General features: G+C 44.5%; 1 protein-coding gene across 5 annotated transcripts in view; it reads left to right on the top strand.

Annotated features, from left to right (window-relative positions):
* Positions 1-24,253, top strand: part of SH3PXD2A (SH3 and PX domains 2A) — a 329,372-nt gene that overhangs the window by 288,325 nt on the left and 16,794 nt on the right. For 3 of the 5 annotated variants that reach the window (XM_074295500.1, XM_074295499.1, XM_074295502.1), the window contains 3 exons: positions 5,532-5,645; positions 11,606-11,689; positions 17,795-17,912. In XM_074295500.1, coding sequence (XP_074151601.1) covers positions 5,532-5,645; positions 11,606-11,689; positions 17,795-17,912 — 316 coding nt within the window. The remainder of the gene's footprint in view (positions 1-5,531; positions 5,646-11,605; positions 11,690-17,794; positions 17,913-24,253) is intronic. The other 2 variants (XM_074295501.1, XM_074295505.1) reach the window with 1 other exon arrangement.

Below are 24,253 nucleotides of genomic sequence, written 5' to 3'. Positions count from 1 at the left end.
AATAATGGGATTTGAAGTGTCTAGTCTGCTAGAGGTTTCCATCTAAACACAGACATGTTTGGTTTCTTTCCTGCCTGAAAGGATTTCTGTATTTCAACCAATCACTCAGCACATCATTATTAAACACCTTGGGTGTACCTGGTCCCATGCAAGGCATTTGGTGGAGGCAGGAGAAGATGGGACATAACTCTCTGGGAGTTCTCAGTGTGGCTCTCTGTATTCTTTCAAGCGAATAAACCCAAAACCATCCTTGGTCTTGGTTCCCTCACTCCTGTGGAAACAGAGGGACAGAGTAAAGTCAGCATATTTTAGACCAAGAAGGGGACAGGTATCCTGAGAAGGGAATATGAGCTAAGTTAGAGGGATTCTTGTTGAAGTGAGGTCAGTATTGTTGGATTAGCAAGATGACCATGCTAGATAAGTGGGGGAGGGACAAGGGCTGGGAAGAAAAGGTGAGTATGATAAGTGCCTGAGTAGAAGCAGAGCCACTCAAGGTTGTAAGCATGATGCAGGAAAATAGATCCTTATGGGCTGTGATCAAGAAAGGCTTCACGAAGGAGAATGCCCTTGAACCAGATCCTGACCATCCTTCAGGATTTACCTAGAGTGAGGTGAGTAGAGGAGAAGGAGGACATTCTAGATTGGGATGAGTGTGGACAAAGAGATGGTGGCAGGAGTGAGCAGGAAACATTCAGGTGATGATAAGAATATAAGGATGAGGGTTCTTAAATCAGGGTTCTAGATTTCAGGAAGTTTATGAAGTTAGAAAGAAAAAAAAATCTCATCTTTATTTTCATCTCCTCTAATTAAAATTTGGCCTTTCCTTCAACCACTTAAAATGATTATTCTGAAAAGTGATTCATAGATTTCATCAGGCTGACAAACCGGCCCATAAAATAATAAAGATTGAGAACCCAGAGTCTCTCTGTCATGGCATACTTACAGTTTGGGGTTCTCCTGCCAGTATTGTAGGCCTAAGAGTGACCCTGCTCATGTACAGGATTCCTGCTCTGGCAGTTCAGGCAGGGCTGAGAGGAGAGCCTAAGGTCAGGCAGCAAGGCTTCAGGATGCAGCAGCAACTGTGTGGGGGTGGAAAGAAGAGAAACGTTGACTGTTGGAGCTGGCTGAGAAGAAACCCGCCAATATGGGAATCTTGCTTGTGTGAATGTGTATCTGTGTGTCTGCTTTAGTAGTTGCCAAATAATGCTGATACCTCACACTTGTGTTAACATTTAGCAATTTTCAACAGGCTTTCTCATTTGTTTCTCACTCCACCCCTTGGAGTTGGAAGTGAGACAAGGCCAAAATAATTATTTACATTTTACAGATGAGAAAATTGAGGTACAGAAAAGTCAAAGGGATTTTTCTAGGTTAGAGAAGCAGAATCCAGAGCTCTTATTACTTTGCCTCTTTACCAACCTAAGCCATTTAGGGAAAAGAAAAGCTCTGGTCTCATTCCTAGGGGCTCTACCCTCTGTTCCCAAATAGGAACTGTCTGTATCTTTTTTAATGCTTTCCAATCTTGTCTGGTGATTTTCAATGCCTTGGGTCTCCTAATGACCTTCTGCTTACCAGCTACTTCAACAAAGGGGCTGGCCTGAGAAACAATAGCCTTAGTCAGTGACATGGGGCCATCAGCCCTTGTGAACCTATTTGGGACACAACAGGGCTCTAGGCATGTTCTAGATATTCCTTTTTCTGAAGGAAGTAAGAGCAAATTTAATGCTCTCATTGAGGGTAAGTATATTCCTTTGAGGGGCTAGGAACAATTCTCCCCAGATCAGGTCCCCCTAGATCTCTGGCCTATGGGGCAAAAAAATTAAAAACCTGAAGGGATTGTCCTTTTCTTGCTGCATCCCTTCTCTGCCCAGCCAAACCTACCCTAGACACTAGCATTCTGATCCTAGGAGAGGTCCAAGATGGCACCCATGGGACATAATAAGCCTAGTCCAAATGGTTAATCTGAGGCTTTGGGAGGTGAGTGAAAAATGGAAGTCCCTGGAACTGCTACAGCTGGTTTGAAGGCAGTGGGAGCCTCAGCCAGTCTTGGCAGATATCTCTGCATAATTCCCTGCAGATGTTGGTGGAGGAGGGTTTCAGGAATGAATTGGGAGAGAGTCCATGTCTGTGTCTGTGTGGGCGGGAGTCCGGACTGGTGGGGGAGGTATAGACTGAGCCTAGTGCTGGTCCAGGGCAACTTCAACTGCTGGTGTGTTTCTCTTTCATACTCTTGCTTGGATGTGTGGTTTTCCCAACACCTCACTGTGTCAGATAGAGCAGGAGCAAGGAAGGGAGGAAGCAGGGGAGTGGCCCCCGCTGAGTTCCCTTCTCATGGGCTTGTCAGTAGACAAAGAAAGGGTCCTGCCTAATGTTCACTGCTGCAGAGGCAGCTCCCTTTCCCCGGCTCTGACCACTGACTAGTGGGGCCCACAGAGCAATGCCAGGCCAAGTAGGCAGCCAGGGGAGGGTAGCCTTTAGGATTCAACCCTCAGTCAAAGCTGGTCTAGAAAATTCATAATTGAAGTTCATACAATCAAAGAATGTCAAAACTGGAAGGAACTGAAGAGATTACCATACAGATGAGTAAACAGTTCCAGAAAGGGGGACCTAGCTTTTCCAAGTTCACACAATCAGTGACAGTACTGGAATTAGAACCCCAAGGCTCCTGATTCATAATCCAGTATTTGTTTCCATCAAATTAAGAGTCCTTTGCAGAGTTAAATCAAATGTCTGTGAAGCTTCCCTATAAATGAAATAAAACAAATAAACTGGTTTATTTTATTTATAGGGAAGCTTCATATAAGCCCTATATAAGCATCTGTCACAGAACAACATGGAGAAAAGGTTGACCTCTGCCCAGTAACTGCACTAGATTGGAATTTCGTCGTATTCTACCTTGTAGAACAACCCCAAAGCCAGATTCTGTATGTGGGATTATGGAAAGAAACTTGTACAGGGAGTTAGGAACTCTGGGTCTTAGCCATGATTCCACTGCTTATCAGCTGAGTGACCCTGAGCAAACTATCTCCCTTGTTAATTCCCTTCTCAATTTACCTCACTGAAAATGTCAGGACTGCACTAGATCAGAGATTTTTAACTGGAGATCCACAGACCCTCCAAAAGAGATCTGTAGACAAATTGAAGGGGGGTTATTAACTTAACTGAGATGGAAAAAATACATCACTATTTTCACTAACTTTTGGTTTCCCTTGTAATATTACATGTTTTGTTTTGTGTATTTAAAAAGATCATTTTAAGAATGCTCCAGAGACTCCATCAATTTGCCAAAGGGGTCCATAACACCCCCTCCCCCAAATTAAGGTCCTTTTTAATTCTGAAATTTAATTCTTTTGTTTCTGTGATCTTCATTATTTTCACAACCACCACATGGAGCAGAACTGGGGCAAAGGTTCTGGACAAGACAAAGCCTAGAGAAGTCGGGAAGCATCCTTTAAGGAGCATAACAAATTAGCAACAGTCACCAACTCCCCCAATCCCTTCCTTGGATGGGGGAACTGAGTCCCAAGATACCATCTTAAGAAAACCTTTCTGTTGAGAACAGATCCTGACACAAGGGTCTGCAGCTCCAAGTGGGAGCCCCAAAGCATAAGAGACACATTCTACTTAACATGTATTCCTGGTGGGAACTCTGGCTTAACCGACAAAGACCTTGTTGGAGCAGTAACTAAGTGGTGAAAGAAATATTCATACTAACACAGCCCAGACTCTGTGGAACGCCACATGGCTTGATTTCTGTTTTTTAAAGAGCCATCTTCCACTTGTAATGTTCTTTCAAGCTTACAAAGCACATTCCTCACAACAACCTTGGAAGGTGGGTGGTATCAGTAGTGTACAACCCAATTATGCAGCCAGCCTTCCAGATGGGAAGGGGATTTGCCTGTGAATACGTCAGATCTTTGGTTGGTGACCAGGTATTTCCTGACTCTTACATCTTACATCATGCTGCCTCTCAGAGTAGACACAGATATTTTGGTAATGTGTGGGAGGCCTATCCTTGGAGCAAAGAAGAGGTTCAAGCTCCAAATGTCCTATTGAAGGAGAAATAAATAAATCACAGATGGCCTATTAGGAGTTCTTCAAACATAAGCATCCCTAAAGATTTGCACTCCCCTTATCTCTCTATGAGCAATCAAAATGCACTAGCCAGGTAGAGCTTTCCTGCTCCCAATCATGGCTCCAAGAACACCTGATTTCCACTTCTTCCCAGATCTGCTTCTGCCCATTCTTTGCAATTATCTCTCTTCTCATGTGTTCTCCATGTTGCTTCTTAAAATTTTGAGCCATGAATGAGGAGCTGTTCTCAGCAACTTGGCTAAGGGCTGGTCTGTTGTGGCTGCTGCCATCAATGGACGTCACAGCAGGAAAATCTGCCTTCTGCTGTGGAGGGGAGGGGTACTTCTTTCTTACTAAATTTAAACTCCTGGGTGGTGAGTGACTGAAAGGGCTAGTTCCAGATTTCTGTTTGTAGAGAACATTTGCCCAAACTGGGATGGTTCACCAGGAACTTGTGTCAGTCCAGAGTAGAAAAAAGGAAATCTCCATGAATAGTTCTAGGGTTAATCCCCCACTCCCAGCTCTTCTACCAAATTCCCCCTGCCTATCATACTCTCAGTGTTAGGCCCATTCTGATGCAACCACCCTGCTGTAATCAAAACTCACCCATTCTTCAAGGTCCACCTCCTCCAGACCACCTTTTTTTCCTTGACGACCCAAGCCCACATAAATCTCTCTATACTTTGAGCTCTTCTAGCACTTAAGCACTCGACTATATTGTATGTTATATATTCTGGCTTTATAATTGAGTGATTTTAAGCAAATCACTAAACCTATCTGGGCCTCAGTTTTCTCCACAGTCGAATTAAAAAAAAAAAAAAAAAAAAAAAAAAGGCCAAAGTTCCTTCCATCTCTAAATCTATGATCCTGGATGATTTTCAAGTCCTTCTCCCAGGCTAGCCCATTTGTTCAAGGGGACCTAACATTCCCCACCTCTTTATTTCAGCTCATGTTCTTCTCCAGAAAATCCAAATAGTGGCTCACTCAACACATTTGGATAACTATCATACAGTAAAAATCTCTATAGTTCAGGCTTTCTTAATTGAGAACCCATGATAATTTGGACTCAACAGGGTTGTTGTAAGGATGATGTTTTTGTAAACTATAAAGCATTATATAAATGCAAATTATCATTATTATCCCTAAATACCTCAAACAGCCCTGAAGCTAATTGGGAGAGGGTCTGTATTTTTGTTTGTATTTTGGCCAGGATGTGTGATTTTATAATTAGAAAAATGAAGTGTGGAAACTCTTTCTACTAGTTTTTCAACTTGGTGGTCTTAGAGAGTTGCTGAGGGCCCAGAGAAATTTACCAGCCTGCTGAAAGGTAGCTCTTTCTGATTCTCTAGCTCCTTGTCTGAAGCCCTGCTTTCTTGGCCACCATTCCCTACTCTTTTGCTCTCTCCTCCCCAGCTATCACCCTCATGATTTTGGTTTCTCTTGTGTCATTCCTGCAGGTTGGTGGTTTGTGAGCACATCTGAAGAACAAGGTTGGGTCCCGGCCACATACTTAGAATCCCAGAATGGCACTCGGGATGACTCAGAGATCAACACCTCCAAAGCTGGGGAAGGTAAGACAAAGCTGGGAAAAAGGATGAGGAATGGATCTCTCTCTGAAGATTGGGGTCTCCAGAAACTGGTAACATCCTTTTCAGAAGAAACTGAACTTAGTATCTCTGGCCAACCGCATTCCTCAATATAAAGCAATCAGACTTCAGATTAATTCTTTACTGAATGAAGCCAGTCTGAATATCTACCTACTAGCCAAGGCCCCATTGAAAGAAAATGAACCATTTCTATGTGCCTTCCCCACCTCTAATCCACTCTTGCAGTGGGAAGTTCCAGGTCCCTGAACAAAGAACAAGGGCATATCAAAAACCTCCCATGGACATCCTTTCCCACTCCTTCCTTTGGTCCTTGGAATCCTGAGACCTCAAGTCAAGTAGGGCTGGTAGATACATGTTCTCATTTCACCTTTCCTACTCTTCTTCCTCTGCTTTTCTTCCAAATTGTTAGCAGTCCCTGTCTTTCCTGACCAACCTCCACAAGCTCCCAGAACCATCTCCTTCTTACATGTTCCCAAGCTCTCTGACAGGTTTTAAAGATGGAGCAGAGATCCACTGAGATCCTGTGGTCGCCACCAGACAAGAGAGATGACCTTGATGGGGTCTTCCCATGATCTCATCTTCCCCACAGACATTAAACCATCCCTTTCAGCATCTTCTCCCTCTATTCCTTGTTACCTGTTCTGACCTATCATTAGTATTTTTTTCTTCCACTCTTCTTCCTCTTTGATGGAAACCATACCCTCTCTATACTTCCCAGCTGGTGAACCTTACACCCTCCCCTCTGAATTCCTGTGAAATTCACATTACTCCACAGTGGCTGTAAACCAGAGCCAGACACTCCTCCTTTGCGTGGCTTCCTTGTTTCTCCTAATGCTGGAATCAGCAGATCCTGAGGAAGAAGTCCAAGAGAATGTTCTTTTTACCCTAGTGCTGCTTGCCTGCCTGCCACATGGGCAGCTGCTGGGTATGCGGGCAAGAGAGTGTGTTCATGTGTGTGTGTGAGTGGATGGATGTGTGGGTCTTGTGTGTGCAAGCACACATGTGCTTTTTGTTGCAAATTAGTTTTGCTTTGCTCGGAAGCATCTGGCATGAGCCACCATGGAGGGGCCAGATACAAAAAGGGCCAACCAGCCTAGATGAGCCTTTTTCTACTCAGGGAACTTCATGTTTAGGCAAATTATAGCTTCTTGGTTTAGCTTTGGCTGGTTGAGATCTAGGCCTAGAGAAAGGCTCTGTCTGGATCTTTTTTCTTCAGTTTCAAAGAGATTCTTCCATATAATTAGGTCCTACCCAAGCAATTGTCTGTCCAGCTTGGGACTTCCACAGAGAACTCTTGATGGGACCCAGTGAGTCTTTAAATGAGAGAGCCTGAACCAGTGGGGTCATTCCCCCCAGCTCCCAGCTGGGCCCCTGCTCCTAATGACTTCCAAATGGCCCATGTCTTGACAATGGGAAAAACTTTTTCGGACAAACGATACAGTCCAGATGACAGAGTCTGAGATGGAAGTGGAAAGCTGCCATCAAGGGCCCCCTGCCTAGGACTATTCTGTACCAATGGTTTCTTCTAGTAGAGAAGTTACAGAGCTAGGGAGTGGCCCAGCTCCTGGACCAATGAAAGTGAGTCTATAAACCTCAACTCCAACTTTTGGGGTTTTTTTTAGATTTCTTATTCATCCTTCTCTAAATGTCGGTTATAGGGTGGGCCCCTATAGCCCTTCATTCTCCCGCCCTTCCTCCCAATGTAAAACTCTTTGTTTCTTTCTCCTGACCTAACTTCCCCAAACTCTGGCTCCTGGAGATTCAGCTTCCAGGAATGGGGCAGGCTCAGGAAGGTCATGCATGCTCAGGCTCATATGGCATCTTTTCCCTAGGGCTCTCTCTTGGTCCTGCCCTGCCCACATCTTCCTGCTCCTGATGCTGGTGGTTATGGGTCACTAAACTGTCTATTTTTGCACCACTGTGTCTTGTTCCTGATGGGTTCCTTTAAGAATCTTTCTCTAACCATTTCAATGAGGATACAGGAGAGCCTGGCTCATTATTCTGCAAGTTGAAACAATATCCCTGCCTGGCAGTACCCCACATAACAAAAGCCCGACCTATCAGTCAAACAAATCTGCCAGCTGCCCATCTCTGTGGGGACAAGAGAAGGAAAAGACTCACCCCCTATTCTTAGAGCCAATAGTCTAATTGGGAAGATATGACTAACATACAAAACAACTAGAAAACAATAGTAAGACAATGTCTGCTTAGTGCCGGGTGAGCAGTACATCCACTAAGGATTGTAAGAGGTCTGGGGGAAAGGAAAATATCTGTGTCCCGGACTCATCAGGAAAGGATTCAGGAAGAAAATGGGACATCAGTGGGGCCTTGAAGGACTGTGGAGTGGGTGTAAATGAAGCCACTTGTATGGCATGGGCAGAGAATGAAGAGGCAGCTGTCCTTTTCATTTTAGAAATGAGTTGGGAAGAGAAAGTTAAAAAGGCATATCAAGAAGAAGGGTTAGAATTGATGGGGGGAAAGTAAATATTATAGATTTCTTGAGAAGAAAGCAACATAATGAAAGCCGTGATTAAGGAAGATGAGTCTGATGGAATTGTGAGTGTGGTATAGTGTGAAGAGACTAGCAGGTTGATCCAGTATCTGGATGTGGGGGGGAGGGGGGTAGCAAGAGAGATAGAGGAAGGGAGGGAGAGAGATGGAGAAGAAGGGAGAGGGGGAAGGGGAAAAAAGAGAAGAAGGGAGGGAGGGAAAGAAAGAGAGACAACAAGAGAGGGAGAGGAAAGAGAGGGTGAGAGGGAGGGAGACGGAGTGATAGAGTGTGTGAGTGTGTGTGTGTGTGTGTGTGTATGTGTGAGTGTGAGGGGGGAGAGAGAGAGAGAGAGAGAGAGAGAGAGAGAGAGAGAGAGAGAGAGAGAGAGAGAGAGAGAGAGAGAGAGAGAGAGAGAGAGAGAGAGAGAGGGAGGGAGGGAGGGAGGGAAAGGGAAGGAGGGAAAGGGAAGGAGGGAGGGAAAGGGAAGGAGGTAAGGGAAGAGGACTGTAAAGTGGCCAGTCACATTGCATTGAATGAGAAATAGGAACTTGTTAGTTGTGCCCATGAACATTTGCCTTTCTCTGCATCTGCTGGTTAAACTTAAGTCACAGATTCCAGGTTAAGAACTCCCCTCTTCCCCCACCCCACACCCTTCTGAACAACTTCTCTATTTTATAGATAAGAAAACTGAGTCCCAGAGAAGAAAAGTGATACCCAAAAGCACATGACTGGTTTGAGGCAAAGTCAAGCCTAGATTTCAGGCCAACTGACTCTTAAGTCTGGTGCTTCTTCCACTAGTAAAGGGCTGACCGAGCTGAGCTTGCTCGAGATAGATATTCCCTTCTCAGGCAGATGTTTTTCAGAAAGCCAAATGTTTTTGTTTGTTTGTTTACCATGCAAAGCCAAAGTTTTCCATTGATCATAAGCATTTCTGTAGCAGTGCCTGGGAATAATAATAATAATCTCTCACATTTAGTTTAAATATTTACAAAAAATATGATCTTCATAACAAGATAGTGAAAATGGTGCTATAAATATTATCTTCATTTTTGAGCAGAGGAAACTGAAGTTTAGAAATATTAATCTGTTGTTAAGCAAACCATTTATTAAGTGACTAGCATTGTGGGAGGTTCTTCATTCAAGGAGTTACTCCTCATAGGGAAAGCAACATTAAGGGAGAGAGAGATACAAAATGTGTACAAAGTAACTGAAAGATTATTTTGAGAGAGATTCAGTAACAGGCCACAGAGAGTGGGAAGCTTATAACTTGTTTCCTATTAGAAGGAGTGCGTGAGATGAATTTTGGAGGAAGATAGGGATTCTTAGAGTTAGGCATGAAGGCCAAGGCAAACGGAGGAAGGTGGAAGATGGGATGTTGTGTGTGAGGAACTTGTCCACTGTCAACTGGTAGTAAGTGAGGAACTCCGATCTCTTGACTCCTAGGTTGGTGTTCTTCCTACCGGGAATGATATCATGGTTTGAGTTTGGACTTATTGCCAAGGGTCTAGAAATCTGAAGCACCTAAGCAAAAAGTCCTTCTACAGGATAGAGTACTTGAGGAACAAAACTGGGGAGTGGCAGGAGAAGGGAAGATGGGCAGGACTTCAGGGCTATGTTTCTCACTAGTCTACTGGATAACCTCATATTAACCAGAATGTTTGTCCCAAGAAAATCATAACTAAGATGCAAAAAATCCAAACCATGTCCTGTGAACATCATTTGAAAGAACTGAGGGAAACTAGCCAGAGAAGAGAGTTGTTTGAGGGGGAGGGAGGATGGCAGAGTGGTCTGATCACTCATTGCCTTTATGTTTCTGAAGAATTGTCTCATGCAGTTATTGAGTCCCTAAAACAGAATTCTGATCAGTGAGGTTGGCTTCCTGAGAAACAGTCTTATAATGAGTATTATAAGGAAGAACTATTTAACAGCTAGTGTTCAGTAATGGGGAAGGCTGCCTGATATGAGGCTGTGAGTTTTGCATCACTGACGATCTTCAAAGAAAGAGTTAAGAAATACAGAGAGAGAAGTCAGTCTAGATCAGTGGTCCTCAAACTTTTTAAATAGGGGACCACTTCACTGTCCCTGAGACTGTGGGAGGGCAGGACTATAGTAAAAACAAAAGGTCACCCTCTGTTTCTGCCCCTCAGCCCATTTGCCATAACCCGGTGGGGCCACATTAACGTCTTCAGAGGGCCACATCTGGCCCATGGGCCATAGTTTGAGAACCCCTAGTCTAGATGTTCTCAAAGTCCCTTCCAACTCTAAAATTTTACTCATTTGTTTGTTCTTTAATTCTCCCATCTGTGAAGTCTTCTCCTAGACCGGGAGGGAACTGGAGCCTCAGTGTATCCCCCATCACACATCCCATGAATTCCCAGCCTTTCCACCTCTGCATTTACTTCAGTCTAAAGAGGCTTTTTATGCTGGGCATCTCCCTCCCTTGTGTTAGCTCTGTTTTTTAGCCATACTGTGGTGGAGAAAATCTAGTTGCTTCCATGAGAAGACTGTGGTTTATCTAATGTGTAATTCAGTCGATCAACAAGCATTTATTAAGTACATATATATGACAACCATTATACTGAGTGCTTGAGATGCAAAGGAAGACAAATACATGGTTCTTATTCTCAGAGAATTTATATTCTAGGAAAGGAGACATCACATAAATATATTTGTACATAAAAATGCAGAATAGATAAAAGGTAATTTTTGGAGGGAAGGTTCTGGCCTCAAACTTTGTATATTCTCAAGTATGCAATATAGTCTCTCAAACATCTTTGACAAGACTTAGAGACATGAAACAATTGTTTTCTCTGATTAGAAACTGTATGAGCCTGGGCAAATCCCTTTACCTCTCTGGGTCTCAGTTTTCTCTTCCACAACATGGCAATATTTGGACTAGATGGCTTCTAAGTTTCCTTTCAGCAATGAGTCTTTATGAGAAAAATCTCACCTCTCAGCAATACTGATAGCAATGTAGGAAACTGGGCCCTGGCAAAGAGGGATTGGCCTCCAGGATTTTATGCCAAAGGAGAATGAAGGGATGAAGGGTGTGGTTAAAAAATACCAGTTGCAAAAATCAAACAGAGGCCATCTTGTTCAGGCACTGATTCCAAAATCCAGGTCAGGGAAGGGAAAGATAGACAATGAGCACATTTCACTTCATTCTGGGGAGGAAAATCCTCTTCCCTGGGCCATCCCAAGGCTTTGCAATTTTGTTTTGATTTTCTCATTATACCCACCAAATCTTCAGGTGTTTCCATTCCACAAGGCTGTCTGAGTTTGCTCCCTAGGCTGTGTGTCCCATCTGACCATTCCCCTTGAGCTGCGTCCTTTCCCTCCCTGCCCATCTCATTGTCATTTTCATTTTCTCCATCCTCCCCTCCCCTCCCCTCTTTTTGTTTTCTCTGCCTCGCCATCATCATCTCCCCATCAGTGTCTAAGAGACGCAAGGCCCACCTGCGGCGTCTGGATCGGCGGTGGACACTGGGCGGGATAGTCAACAGGCAGCAGAGTCGAGGTGATTTGGGGCACGGGTGGCTGCAGAGGGTTTGGTCACTGCTTCACTAACTGTTGGGCTAAGAGCGATATAATCAGCAAAGGCAACTCTTTGCTTCCTTTGGAACCAGTCCAATTGGTGTGTTCCCTAACACATGCTCACCTACCTCTATCTTCTCTGCTCTGGCGCTAGGGAATGGGGCTTCTAGAGAGCTGGGGAATGAAATATGGGACTGACCCAAATCATTTCTTGGGAAAGAAATGGTTGCTAAGGACTAGGCTTGTTCTAATTCAACCTGAACAACTCTCAGGAATTGTGGGAGCCCTGCATTGGGAAGCAAAGGCTACCCAGAGGTCCAGTAGCTTTGTGGAGCTGAATGTTTCAGCCTCTGGGGGCATTTTGGCTCTATCTCCTAGTCCTACTAACAGAGTCCTATCCTCATCTGATAGTCCTACCGATAAATCCTATCTTCTCACATGGATGCTTTGAGCCACTGTCAGTTGTAGTTCCAATCTGTGCCCTGGCAAATGCCAGGAAAAGTAAGAGGGGTACAAATGTCTAGGTTAGATCTGGAAAGAACAAATTTTTAACACAGAAACTACAAATTCTATTACAGAATAAGCTAAAAATGTTGGTCCAATCCAGAACCTCCTTATTTCTCCCAATATTGAGTATAACAAAACTTCATCTGTGATTATTGGAACATCCTCATTAAAATTTATTGTAAAAGGGCTTGACCTAACTCGCATTCCCAGGATCCTGTTCAGAATCCCTCTGACCACCTTAGATGGAGCCCAAGGACCATAAGGGACAAAGCTGCCAGAATGTATACCTTCTGTAGGCACTACTTCCACACCCCCACTCCCCTACCAGCAGCAGCTACTTCCTATCTCCTAGGTGTAAGAAGCTGGGGTCTGGTGGAATAATCATTCAAAGGGATGAATGAAGCTCTTCTCTAGGTTGTGCAATCCCTGATACTTAACCTCTCTGTGCCAGAGTCTCCACTTTTGCCAACTTGTGGAACACACCCAGAGGAATGGCATAGTGCCTATGAAGTTCGCTTAAGCCCTTTTGTAAAGGCTTAGTGAGAAAATTTACAATGGAGAGTCACCATAACTGTTCCTTGTGGGTAGTGGGAAACCTTAGCAAACTCTCAAACAATGGTCCCTTTCCCAAAAAGAGAGAGGGGAGCTATTCTGGGTCTTTCTGGAGCTGGCTCATCTGCGAGTAATAAGAGGTCATTTTCATATACTCCAGCCAGCAACCATTTGTTCTTTCTACCTTAGGCCCTTGGGACTCTCAGGAACTGGATAGGTAATAGAGCTTCAGTGTTAAGTGACATGGAAGGGGGAATGGGATGGGCACTGAATTTAGGCAACAGTGGAGATGTTTCTTGGTTTCATTAGCTGAAAGTGAGCAGCTCATTGACCTCTTGCTGTAGCTTGAATCTGGAGTCATAAAGCTAGGCCATCCCAGATAACTTTTAGGGGAGAGAAGATTCAATAGTACAGGCCAAAGATCTCTCCAAGAAGCTAGGCTATCCAACTGACAGGCCAGCCCTTTCTCTGTAGATTATTGGTACCCCAGACAAAATAACCATGTTACCATTAATGTATTCCATCTGGGTTGCCCCTGAATGTATGATTCCCTCATACTGCCTTGCCCTGTGCACATGAGTTGGAAGACGAAGGACTAGAATCTGATGACAAAGATCTGTGAAATTCGCCACAAAGCCAAGCCATCAGTGGAAAACTGCTCTGGGGACAAAGGACTGAAATCCAGTTGCCAGGCCATTCGGTGTCCCCAAGAAGCCAAGTCTCATGAAGAGCAGTACTCTGGGAAGGAGAGCCTGAAATCCAATAATGAGGGCTCAAGGATGACCCAGGGCCCTTTCCCAAAGCAGAGGAATTTGGGGAATAGACCAAAAACAACCCCAACAGCTCAGAAGGAAACAACCCCTCCCACAGGACACCAGGAGACCAGTCTGGCCCAGCTCAGCTGACCCCTCTTCTTTCTGAGCTTGTAAAAGCAAACTTGTCCAAGGCAGCTTCGTTAGTCCTGCTTCCAGGACTCAGTACAAACCAGCTTCTCACAGTCGGATTCCAGCACCTTGGCCTCTTCTGCTTGTTTTTCTTTCTCACCGGGGATTCCGAGGGAAGAAATGAAAGTGCTTTTCTCTCCAGCCTGTTGGAGGCAGAGGAGTTCCCTCCTCCGAACATACACACACACCCATCTAGATCAACGCAGCCGTGCAAAGACAACACACTCAGGAGCATGGACATGCAAATGTTTGTAGAGAATTATAACTGATTGCTATTATTATTATTACAGTAGCCTCCCCTAATATACACAGCTCTGTAACTGCATTCACACACACACAAACACATCCACGCCCAGCCTAGTCTCTGTGTATCCTGCGACAAGCCATGTCTGGCCTTCTATCTGAACCCCAGACTCCGGTGACATTTCTTGACACAGGCCCATCCCTGCATGGTCAAAGAACTGTAAGATCAGGAGTGCACAGCTCTTCTTCCTCCTCCTTCTCCTCCTCCTTACCCCCCCCCCATGCACAACTGCACACGTCCACTCCTCCAGATCCATGAAGCCCCTTCTCAGCTCAAGCACACATGTAGAGATGTTTGTAGCCATCCACATGGAGACATATCTATACAAGCACAGATGCAGCAAAGTCTCTCCAAACATCCGACCCACAAGATTAAACTGATTTAACCAGGATGGAAAATCCTGCTAAGTGTTGGGGGACTGGTTTGTTGAGAACAGCCGTAGAGGCGGATGGGGGGAGCTGAGCAAGAGAGAAACAGGACTTTCCTCAAGGGGCCTCCACAGCCCTTTGTTAAGGGGCCATTGGAATGAAGAGGCCTCTTTTTTTCAGCAGAGGCTGAGTAAGTTGTGGGGGCCGGGAAGGGAGTGGGGGAGATTGCTGACGGAGGGGAAAGTGTCTGGAAAGAGAAGCCTTCTGTGGTTTGGAAAATGCACAATTCTCCAGCCACGTTTGGCTCCCGGACCTAAACTGGGGCCATTCCATGCTCTCCCTCTCACCCTCCCTCCACCCTTGGCAAGCTCAGTGCCTGGTGAGCCGGGTGGCCGGCAGCACAGGGACCGTTACCTCATGCCTGAGCCTAGGTGTGACAATGTTCTTAGAGCCTCCAGGAAGGAGCTCGGGAGCGCCTCGGTGCTTGAGTCACCTTTCTAACAAAGGCTTATTTTAGGAGAAAAATCTCCTTGACCCTTGGCCATTCAGTGCAATTATTTCCACGGGTCACTGGGTCCCTTGCTTCTCCAGGTTTCTTAGGCAAGCTTACAAAAGAGTTTTGTGGTTTATACTCCCTGCTTCTCTAATCCTCTCTCCCCAGCCCAATCTCTGCCACTGGGGCCAGTGAGTTTAGAACCACAGGGGTCCTAGGTAGATATGGAGGCCCAGGAGGTGAAACCACAACTTTTGCAACCTCAGGCAAACATCTGGGAGAAGATTGAACCCCTCCTTCCCTTCACAAGGGGAGGCAGGGGCCAAATGAGAGACTGTAGGGAGTATTTTGCAAACGTTAAAGCTGTAAATGTCACTTATACATATCATCATGTCTGGAAGGTCATCTGGTCCTAATGTGAGGGAGTGGATTCTTGCCAACCTAGAACCCAAGTGAGGTTAAGGAGTGCTACTCCTTCACCAAAGAATTCGACCGATTTTCCAGGCCTTAGTGTGGAGTGCAAACAGCAATTTGATGTCATCTTGCAGCTAAAATCCCAGCATTTAAAATTCATTCCCCAGCTTTGTATGATGGAGGGTCAAGAGAAAACTCATTGCTGACTGAGCTCCTTACCTTCTCCTATAGAAGGGAGCCATTATTATTTGGGGATGAGGGCACATGCTGACTTTGGAGGCCGTGTATCTACAGAAGATACTGCTACTCTGCCAACCTGGCCCCCTTGCCTTCCTCCCCCCACAAGGAGTGGTTGTGATTTTAATTTTTTTTTTTTTTGCTGTGAAAGCAATTCTTCAGAGGGAAACTTTAATGATGGCTTCCTGTTCAGGACCACAGGCTTTTAAAAATAGCATGGCTAAACAAAGGCACCATGTGGAGGGGGACCTCGCCCATCCCTAACCTCGGAACTTTGGATCATAGGACCCAGCCCTGCCCCTCCAGCACTGTAGCTGTCTAACATTTGCCCTCACCACTCCACTCCCTTTCTTCAGCAACTGGGAGAGAGAAGGAAAAAAGGTCTTTTTGGAAAGATGGCATGCTCTAGGCGAGAAGTCAAATGGAAAGGATCAGAACTATAGAACACTGAATTTCTAAAAGATGCAGGCTGGAATTTGGCCCGTATGGATTTCTCTCACGCTTCCTTGGCCTTTTCCCTAGCCAGGTTGGAGCAGAAACTTTCCAGAAGGAAGACTTCTCCAAAGACAGCACCTATACTGAGTGGAGGAGGAAAAGCAAAAAACACTATTGGTTGGGACAAAAAGAGACAGGAGCATCTGCCTCAAAAAAAAAAAAAAAAAAAAAAAGTTCTTTGTAAAAGAATATGGGGGAGCCAAAGGGCCTCCTCAGTTCTGACTAACCAAGGGGGATTTACTCTGGCCTGGCTCTGGCCATTCCCTCAGCCAAAGATGAAGGCAGAGCTCCTGAACAGGGAGCAAGAATGGCAATTTCCATTCCGGTCAGCAAGGCTTTGGACAGCTTTTTCCATGTTAGGATAAGAAGCCCAAGAGAGTGATTGTCATACCTGCCAACTGTAAAGAAGGCTCAAGAAGGTTGTATTTTCATCTTGGACCTGTCCACCATCAACTTGTTCTCTAATCCTTCTCCTCATTTGATGTGGCTAGCTGCCTATAGACAAGCCAGCCAAATATTTAGGATCTAAATTGGTCCTACTCCTCCCAAAGGGCAAGAGCCCTATGACACCATTCCCCTTTTCTCTCCCTCTCTCTCCTCCTCATATTCCCTCTGATGGTGAGGAATGGAAACTAGAGGAAGAAGCTGAGAACCATCTGTCTCCTTATGTGCAGCTTAGGTTAATTTCCACATCCCATTTGAATCTGCCTAATGAATCCCCAGGTCTTAATCCCAGTACTTTGGTGATCACTCCACCATCATGAGCTACAGATTAGGGTTTGGAGGAGGGAAGCTTCAGTGTACTGTTAACATATAATAAGTAAAGTCTACTACAATGGTTTTCAATTAAAAAAAAAAAAAAACCTGTCATTTCTCTTTACAAAGAGAAATGTCATAATGTCATTAGGCCAACCCTGCCTCCCCCCATTTATAATGTTTGTAATGCAGTTCCTATAGAACTAATTGTAATTCATGTCATCTAATACTTCACCTAATAAGTTTTTGTGGACCTGTTAATGAAATTAGGTGAATTATGCTTATGTATACACTATTAATCTGTGTGGCCCAGAGAATAAGAGCAATAGATGTGTGTAGGAGAATACATTTATTGAAAGCTGGAGTTATCAAGGAAGTAACAGAGCCTTGAAGGATAGATGCAGTTTGAATGAATGTAAGGAGACAGGACATTCCAAATGGGCAAAGGAGGCAGTGTTAGGGAGGCAGAAATGACTAATTTTGTGCAGGGGATGGTAAAGAGACATAATTTACTGGATTGGGAAGGAAAAGATAAGGCTAAAGCTTTTCCAAGGCATTAAGAGGATCCCCACATTAACAAGTGTTTTCCTGCTACGAGAGGGCAGAGTAGGAAAAGAGTGGGGGAGATCTATAATAGGATTCACTAAATAGGTTCCAGGCATTCCCTGGCAACATTATTTCCCTGTTGGCTACCCAAGGAGTCAACTGGCTCTTAGTCCCTTCGGCTTTCCTCCAACACTGTCTGATCAGGAAGTCTGAGGAAGCCAACTTTGTTGTTTAAATTCCCTCTATCCTTCAGGTGAGAACAATCTATGTGACTAGGTTCCCATGGTTCCTCATCTCAGCCCCCAAGGTCTAACCTTTATACCTATTCCATCCTGAGGGCTGAGATTGACCTTCAAGTTTCTGGGTTTGACGAAGGGCTGGTTTTGGGGAGGGAATAAAGGAGGTCGGGGAGAGATTGTTGTTCATGGACCCAATAATAACTGTTCCTTTGAAATCCTTTCCCTTCACTCAGAAGAGAAATACGTCACAGTGCAGCCGTATACCAGCCAGAGCAAAGATGAGATTGGGTTTGAGAAGGGGGTCACTGTGGAGGTGATCCAGAAGAACCTAGAAGGATGGTGGTACATCAGGTAATGTGCTTCCTTTAGTCCAGAGGACTGGGCGTCTTGCATTTTATTACTCTGTGTTTCTAAAGACAAACCGTTCCTGGAAGAACAGAGAAAAACCAGAGCAGCCTACTTCTCACACTCTCCTCTTTTCCTTTCCTTTCCTTTCCCTTCCCCCTTCTCTGAGGCAGAATGGGTGTCAGATGGTAATCAATTATTAACTGCAGCATGTTGTAGGGGCCTGGATGTGGGGGTGTTGGCGGATGGAGCCTGGAGATCTGAAAGTCTTGACCAAACCATGCTTATCTTGCAGATTTCCTCCCCTGGAGGGGAAAAAATAAATGGAGACCCAGCCACAGCCAAGTAGGGGCAGTGGTTTTAGCCTCTGGCAGACTGGGCCAGGCTTATATAGGCTATGATGCAATTCCTTGGCTTCACATCTGCAGAGAGGTTTCAGTGCGTCTGAGTTTAGTTTCCCATGTCCAAACCAGGGCCATCTGGCATCCCCTCTGACAAGGGCTGCTTGGGGCTCTAGGCCACAAGGGCCCTGACACGCTCAGCTCCATATTCCTTCACTCCCTGCTATAGTAAGCACATAGCCTGGTTGTCAGTTAAGTAGAACACCAGCCAGTCATAGCTGACCCCAGCCTGAGACTGGCTTTGCCCCTGTCCACCCTGGAGGAGCCACATCAGGCTCCTCAAGGAAGTCCCCTGATGAAACAGGGACCCAAGGAAGAAGATCCTCCAAGACTAGTGGATGTGGCCAGAGAGAGCTATAGCTATGTGGCTGAAGCTGAGGTCAAAGGCCAGCCAGCACAGATCTTGCACTGTCACAGTTAGAAAGGGGCCTTTTTTACAAAGAGAAACTGTCACTCAGAATCAGGATGAATGACTTGCCTGGAGTCACCCAAATTAATGATAGATTTCTGATCTTCATTGAGATGGGAATGTGAGTCAGTTCTCATCAGACTTTTAATTTAGAGGATCCTCAGGGACTCCTCCCTGGACCCCTGTGATATCACCCAAGGACCCCAGAATTATAGGATGGCAGAGATCATCTGGCTCAGTCTCCTTTTTCAGCCAGGGACACTGAGGCTCCCAAGAAGTTAAATGACTCCTTGCCTAGGGTTACATACCTAGGCAGGGCAGAATCAGGATTTTACCCCAGGGTCTAACTCCCAAACTCTTGTTCTTTTCAATCCCTAACACCCTGGCCATCTTGTGAACGTGCTATCTTGTGAATGAGAGTCCTCAGGGACTCTGAAGCAAAAGACCTCTCATAGTTAACTGGATGATCGACAAGCAAAGGCTTCATTCATTTTTTTGCAGCTCATATCTTTTCTTTCTTTGAGGTTTCTGTCTCTTAGAAAGGATCCTTTCCTTGGAGACTGATTTAGTCCAAGAGAACAAGGAAACACAGCTCTGTATGAGTAATTCTGCTTAGCCTGCCACTCATATAAGTTGCTTAGCTTGGCAGAGAAGTTCCCCTAAAATTTCTGGGCCCAGCGATCAGTTTCTCAGCCTAGTTCAAATAAGTGCTACCTAGTTTTCCAGGCCCTTATCTATTCTTCTGTCCTCAAAACAAACATCCTGCCTTAGGGACTAAGTTGTGTGCCGAGCAGTGGGGACTGGTTGTTCTGAGCCATGCACACTCTCCCTCAGCAACTGGTATGAACTTAGGCATTTTATAAAAACAGCTGGCAGGAAGGCTTCGTTCTAGAACCCAGGTTTCCTAATTTTTCATTCAGTCCTACAGCTGCCTTCAGCTCAACTCAGGGAAAATTTGTAGAATGCTTATTAAGCACAAGATAGTAACAGCTAACAGTGCACCTAGAACCTGAAATAAAACTCAGCCTGAAATAGGGTCTATGATTAGGTTTCAAGGGTCCATACATTAGGAAGGGGAAAAACAATTACATATTTATTTTCAACTAATATCCAATGTCCTCTGTATTAAGATTAAGAGCTCTTTCTTTGGCCAGGTTGCAGCAGTAAGGAGAAATTGCAATCTAACATGAAGATGTGCCCCTTTCCCTCCAGCTGATCTGGCCCTAGCATTAGTAGCAGAGCAGGATTTTAACTCAGGTCATCTGATCCCATAGCCACTCTAATACTTACTTTGCGACTTTGGGGAAACCTTTTCTCCACAAAAATGAGGGTGGATCAAACTAGATAACTACCCTTCCAGCACTAATTGACCTCAGATATTAACTAGCTATGTGATTCTAGGCACATCATCTGTAAAATGAGGATTATAATAGCATCTACTTCCCAGGGTTGTTGTGAAGATCAAATGAGATAATAATTGTAGAGAGTTCTGCAAAATGCCCAGCACATAATAGGTGCAATATACATAAATGTTAGCTATTGTTATGGTTACTATCTTTTCCCAGCCAGCTATCTCTAAAACTTTTCTCATTCCCCGGTTCTCTAAGGCACCTACCACCTCCAAACTTATGACCCTGATGCATTCCAGTAGCCTCTCCTTCCAGCCCCAAGCTCAACATTTAAGATGGAACCTCTAATAGTTTGAATGACTGGGAAGCAGGGGGCCTTTAGCTAAGTCATTTTCTATTTCTAGATTCTATTTGATTTGCTGTGTGACTTTTTTCTCTTCTCTGTGACAGCACAAAAATAAGAGAGCTAATTGAGACAGTATCTTCTTTACAGCTCTAGTGTTCTCTAGGTCTGTCCTATGAAGATGTGTTCCACCTTAAGAATGCTGACTCAGGCCCCCTTAACTGTGATTTCCCGACATTCCAGGCTCTGTGTTCATCCTCATTTCCTGTCTGTTGCTCCATCTCACTCCTTCCCCCCCCCCCACTTTCCTTCATCTCTGGAGGGATTCCAGGGCTCTCGAGCTGGAAAGCAGATGTGAAGGAGTCCGAGTCCAGATCAGAGGCACAGAGGCACTTTGGAATTCCCAGCCTGTCTTTGCTCACTATTTACCTTTGTCACTGTTACTTTGGAGACACAAATAAATTTTGAGGGCTGGAGCCAAGAAAAGGAGACCAGGGTCCTAATTCTAATTCTGACATGTGGATGGGCCTTGATTTCCTCCCCTGTAAAATGAATATTGGACTAAATGATATCTAAACTGACTTCCAGTTTTGACAGAGTTCTATTCAGGATCCCTAGGTAGAGATGCTGAACAGAACCATATGTGAGCAGGGGATCCAGGGCTGGAATCTTGGCTTTGTCCTGCTGAATCTCTTGGCTGACCCTTATGTGGACACAGATGGACCACTAATCTTGTACCCACCTCGGCCCATCAGAGAAGCCAGGTTGTTTGACCATGTGCAAAGAAACCAGGCCGGGCCTGCCTTTGATGGAATCTCTGGTGTCAGAAGCTCAGACTAGGATTTTAATTAAGGTTCTAAACTTGAAAGTGAATGCTGATATAAATGGCCATGACAATCTTTCATTTTTCCTGTCCCAGGTTCTTTTATAACCAAATGATCAGGAAGCTTTTTTGGGAGTTTTACTTAAAATTTTCCTGTTCCAACAGTATTATTATTACATTTGACAGGAAAAATAATACCTGACATTTTTATAATGCTTTATTTTTCCAAGACATTTCATTTCCATTACTTCATTCCTTAAGTTTCCATTACCACACTCCTATGAGATAGGAAAGCAGGAATTATTCCCATTTGACAGATGAGAAAAATGAGGTTCACAGTAGCCAAATTATTTGCTCCAGTGCATAGACAGGCAGGATTTAAATTCAGATGTGCTTATTTCTTGCTCAGGACTCTTTCTACTGTAGAATTCCAACATGTTGAGCCAGAATATGATCCCCTAGGAAACCTTTCTCAGGGTAGCACAAGGGTCCTCAGACCTGAACTGCATAGAACAGATTATTAGCAAGACTGGGAAAGATGGACCATTTCCCTTCCCATCATGTGTCTCAGTCTTCAGTGGCTTGTAGATTTCAGGCTTTATGATATCAAGGACATGTAGACAGGAAAATGCCTCTGTAGAGTGAATGCGATAAAATCATATGGCCTTTGTATCTCTTTCATTTGAGCCTTTAGGCTGTATTGAGAAGAGGTCCAGCCTTGGCCTGAGGAGACCTGACTCCTGGTTCTACTTCTACTTCTCTGGACCAATTGCTTCCCTTTCTCTGGGGCTCATTTTTCATCTTGCATAAAGTGAAAATGTCAGATGACATAATCTCAAAGCTCCTTTTGAGCTCTAATCTGCTTTATTCTGAGATTTTCCAAGATGATCTTTTCCCCCTTTTCTCCACTATCCTGAGCTCACTTTTATAAAAAAGTCCTTACACAATTGTGAAGATTAAAGGAGATCATGTTTGTAAAGCACTTAGCACAATGCCTGGCACATAACAAGTGCTTAATAAATGCTTGTTTCCTTTCTTTCCTTGCCCTCCCCTGTATTTTGATCCTTTGGGCCTTCATCTACCAATTCTGCTATCTAGCAGCAGCTGACCAAGCTTGCAATCTTGAAGGTCTCCCACTTTTCACCCTTTCTTCCAGGCTGGCCCATCTCAGACAGGAGACATCCTGACTAAGTGATCCTCAACCTATCTGAACCTCATCCCAGGATTTTTGTGAGCCTGAGTGCAATAGTAGATTTGGATGAGAATTAAACTCTGTAATAGTGCCATAGATTAATTAGCATTTCTGCTTTCCTTAGCCTCTATTTTAGAAGAGGTGGAAAACATCTCTTTCTTTGCTTTATACCAAGGAACTTCTTTCATTCCATTAAATAAACCTAAAGAGGCTTTCTCTAAGAATGGACTGTGTTTCAGAAAATGTGTGCATGTCTATTACTGGGAACTCTTCTCATTGCAATCTTTTTTTTTTCCCTGAGGCAATTGGGGTTAAGTGACTTGCCCAGGGTCACACAGCTAGGAAATGTTAAGTGTCTGAAGACAGATTTGAACTCAGGTCCTCCTGACTTCAGGGCTGGTGCTCTATCTATTGTACCACCTGGCTGCCCCCCTCATTGCCTTCTAGAGTTAGAAGGCACCTTTGATGTTCTCTTTTCTAATACCGAATTCCCTTCTATTCAAAGATCTCCATTAGACAGAGCATTTACTTCCTTGGAGGCAGCTGATTCACTTCCCTGAGCCAGTTCACAAAGCTTATTAGTCACTTATTAGGGCTGAACAATGGTATTCCTAATATTAGCTCAAATTCTAGGACTTGAAAGTTGAAGGACATGTCGTCCAGATGGGAGGGAGAAGAAGAAATATATTACTTTCTCCCTCCTTTACTGGGAGCAACATTTTGACTTACCCACCCAGACCTGCTCTTTTTCCTACCCACTCTTCCAGCTTCTCTCTAGGGACAAAAAGTAAGCTCGATTATTCCCTAGTACTCCCAATCATTCCTGGTGCCTTCCACAAGCACTTAGTATTCTTCCTGTCCTTCCCCCTACCCTCTTCTCTGTGTATGATAGTAGTGATAAGGAAAGACTGCATATTATCATACTAATCAGCCCAGTTTACTAAACCAATTAGCAATGACTCCTCAGTCTTTTCAGGGCATGGCTTCAGAAATCTCCAAGCTCATACAGCTTCTTGTGTTCAGGAGCCTTCACTCTGCTGATGTCACACTGAAGTCCCCTGTCTTCAGAAGGAAAACCTTTTCCGGTGATATCTGAGGGCACAGACACCCAGCAGCCTGCCTTGCTCTCGTCTAGGAGCCTAGCCTTAAAATCTTTTATCCTGACTTAAAGATCAGTAGAGAATCATGAGTTTGGATCCTTCACTCTGGGAAAGCTGGAATAAAAACATTTCTGGAGAGTTCTATATCCTTGAAGAATGCCCATGTCTCCAGAGATTTACTCTTCTCAGTATTTCTTCCTAGAAGCAGGTAGGGCAGAATATTGGATAGAACACTGGGCCTGGAGTCAGGAAAATCCAAGTTTAAATTTGGCCTTGGATACTTGCTGCTAGCTGTGTGATCCTAGGCAAGTTACTTCATTACTGTCTACCTTAGTTTTCTCAACTGTAAAATACAACTATGATAGCACGTATTTCCCAGGGTTGTTGTCAGGATCAAATCAGATAATATTTGTAAACACTTCGCATTAGGGCCTAGCATATAGTAGGTGATTCCTAAATGTTTGTTTCCATTTTTCCTTCCTTCCACTATTATCCACTCTCCTTTTTCTAGCCTTTCTCTTGGTGATTCAGGATTCTGCAGAATTGTGGCAGGAGCTGGTGGGCATCTGGCCTGAGAATATGGCATCCCCACAGTTTTAAAAGAAGCATTAGCTTCTCAGAGTGTCAGATCAATCAAGATCAGCTCCCTTGTTTCATAAATGACCAAATAGAGGTTGGGGGGAAAGGGGGGGGATTGCTTTGGCCAAAGTGGTAGAGCGAGTAACCAGCA

The sequence above is a fragment of the Sminthopsis crassicaudata genome, chromosome 2, assembly GCF_048593235.1.
Source record: "Sminthopsis crassicaudata isolate SCR6 chromosome 2, ASM4859323v1, whole genome shotgun sequence".
Classification (NCBI taxonomy): domain Eukaryota; kingdom Metazoa; phylum Chordata; class Mammalia; order Dasyuromorphia; family Dasyuridae; genus Sminthopsis; species Sminthopsis crassicaudata.
This window is presented reverse-complemented; position numbering and strand designations above follow the sequence as displayed.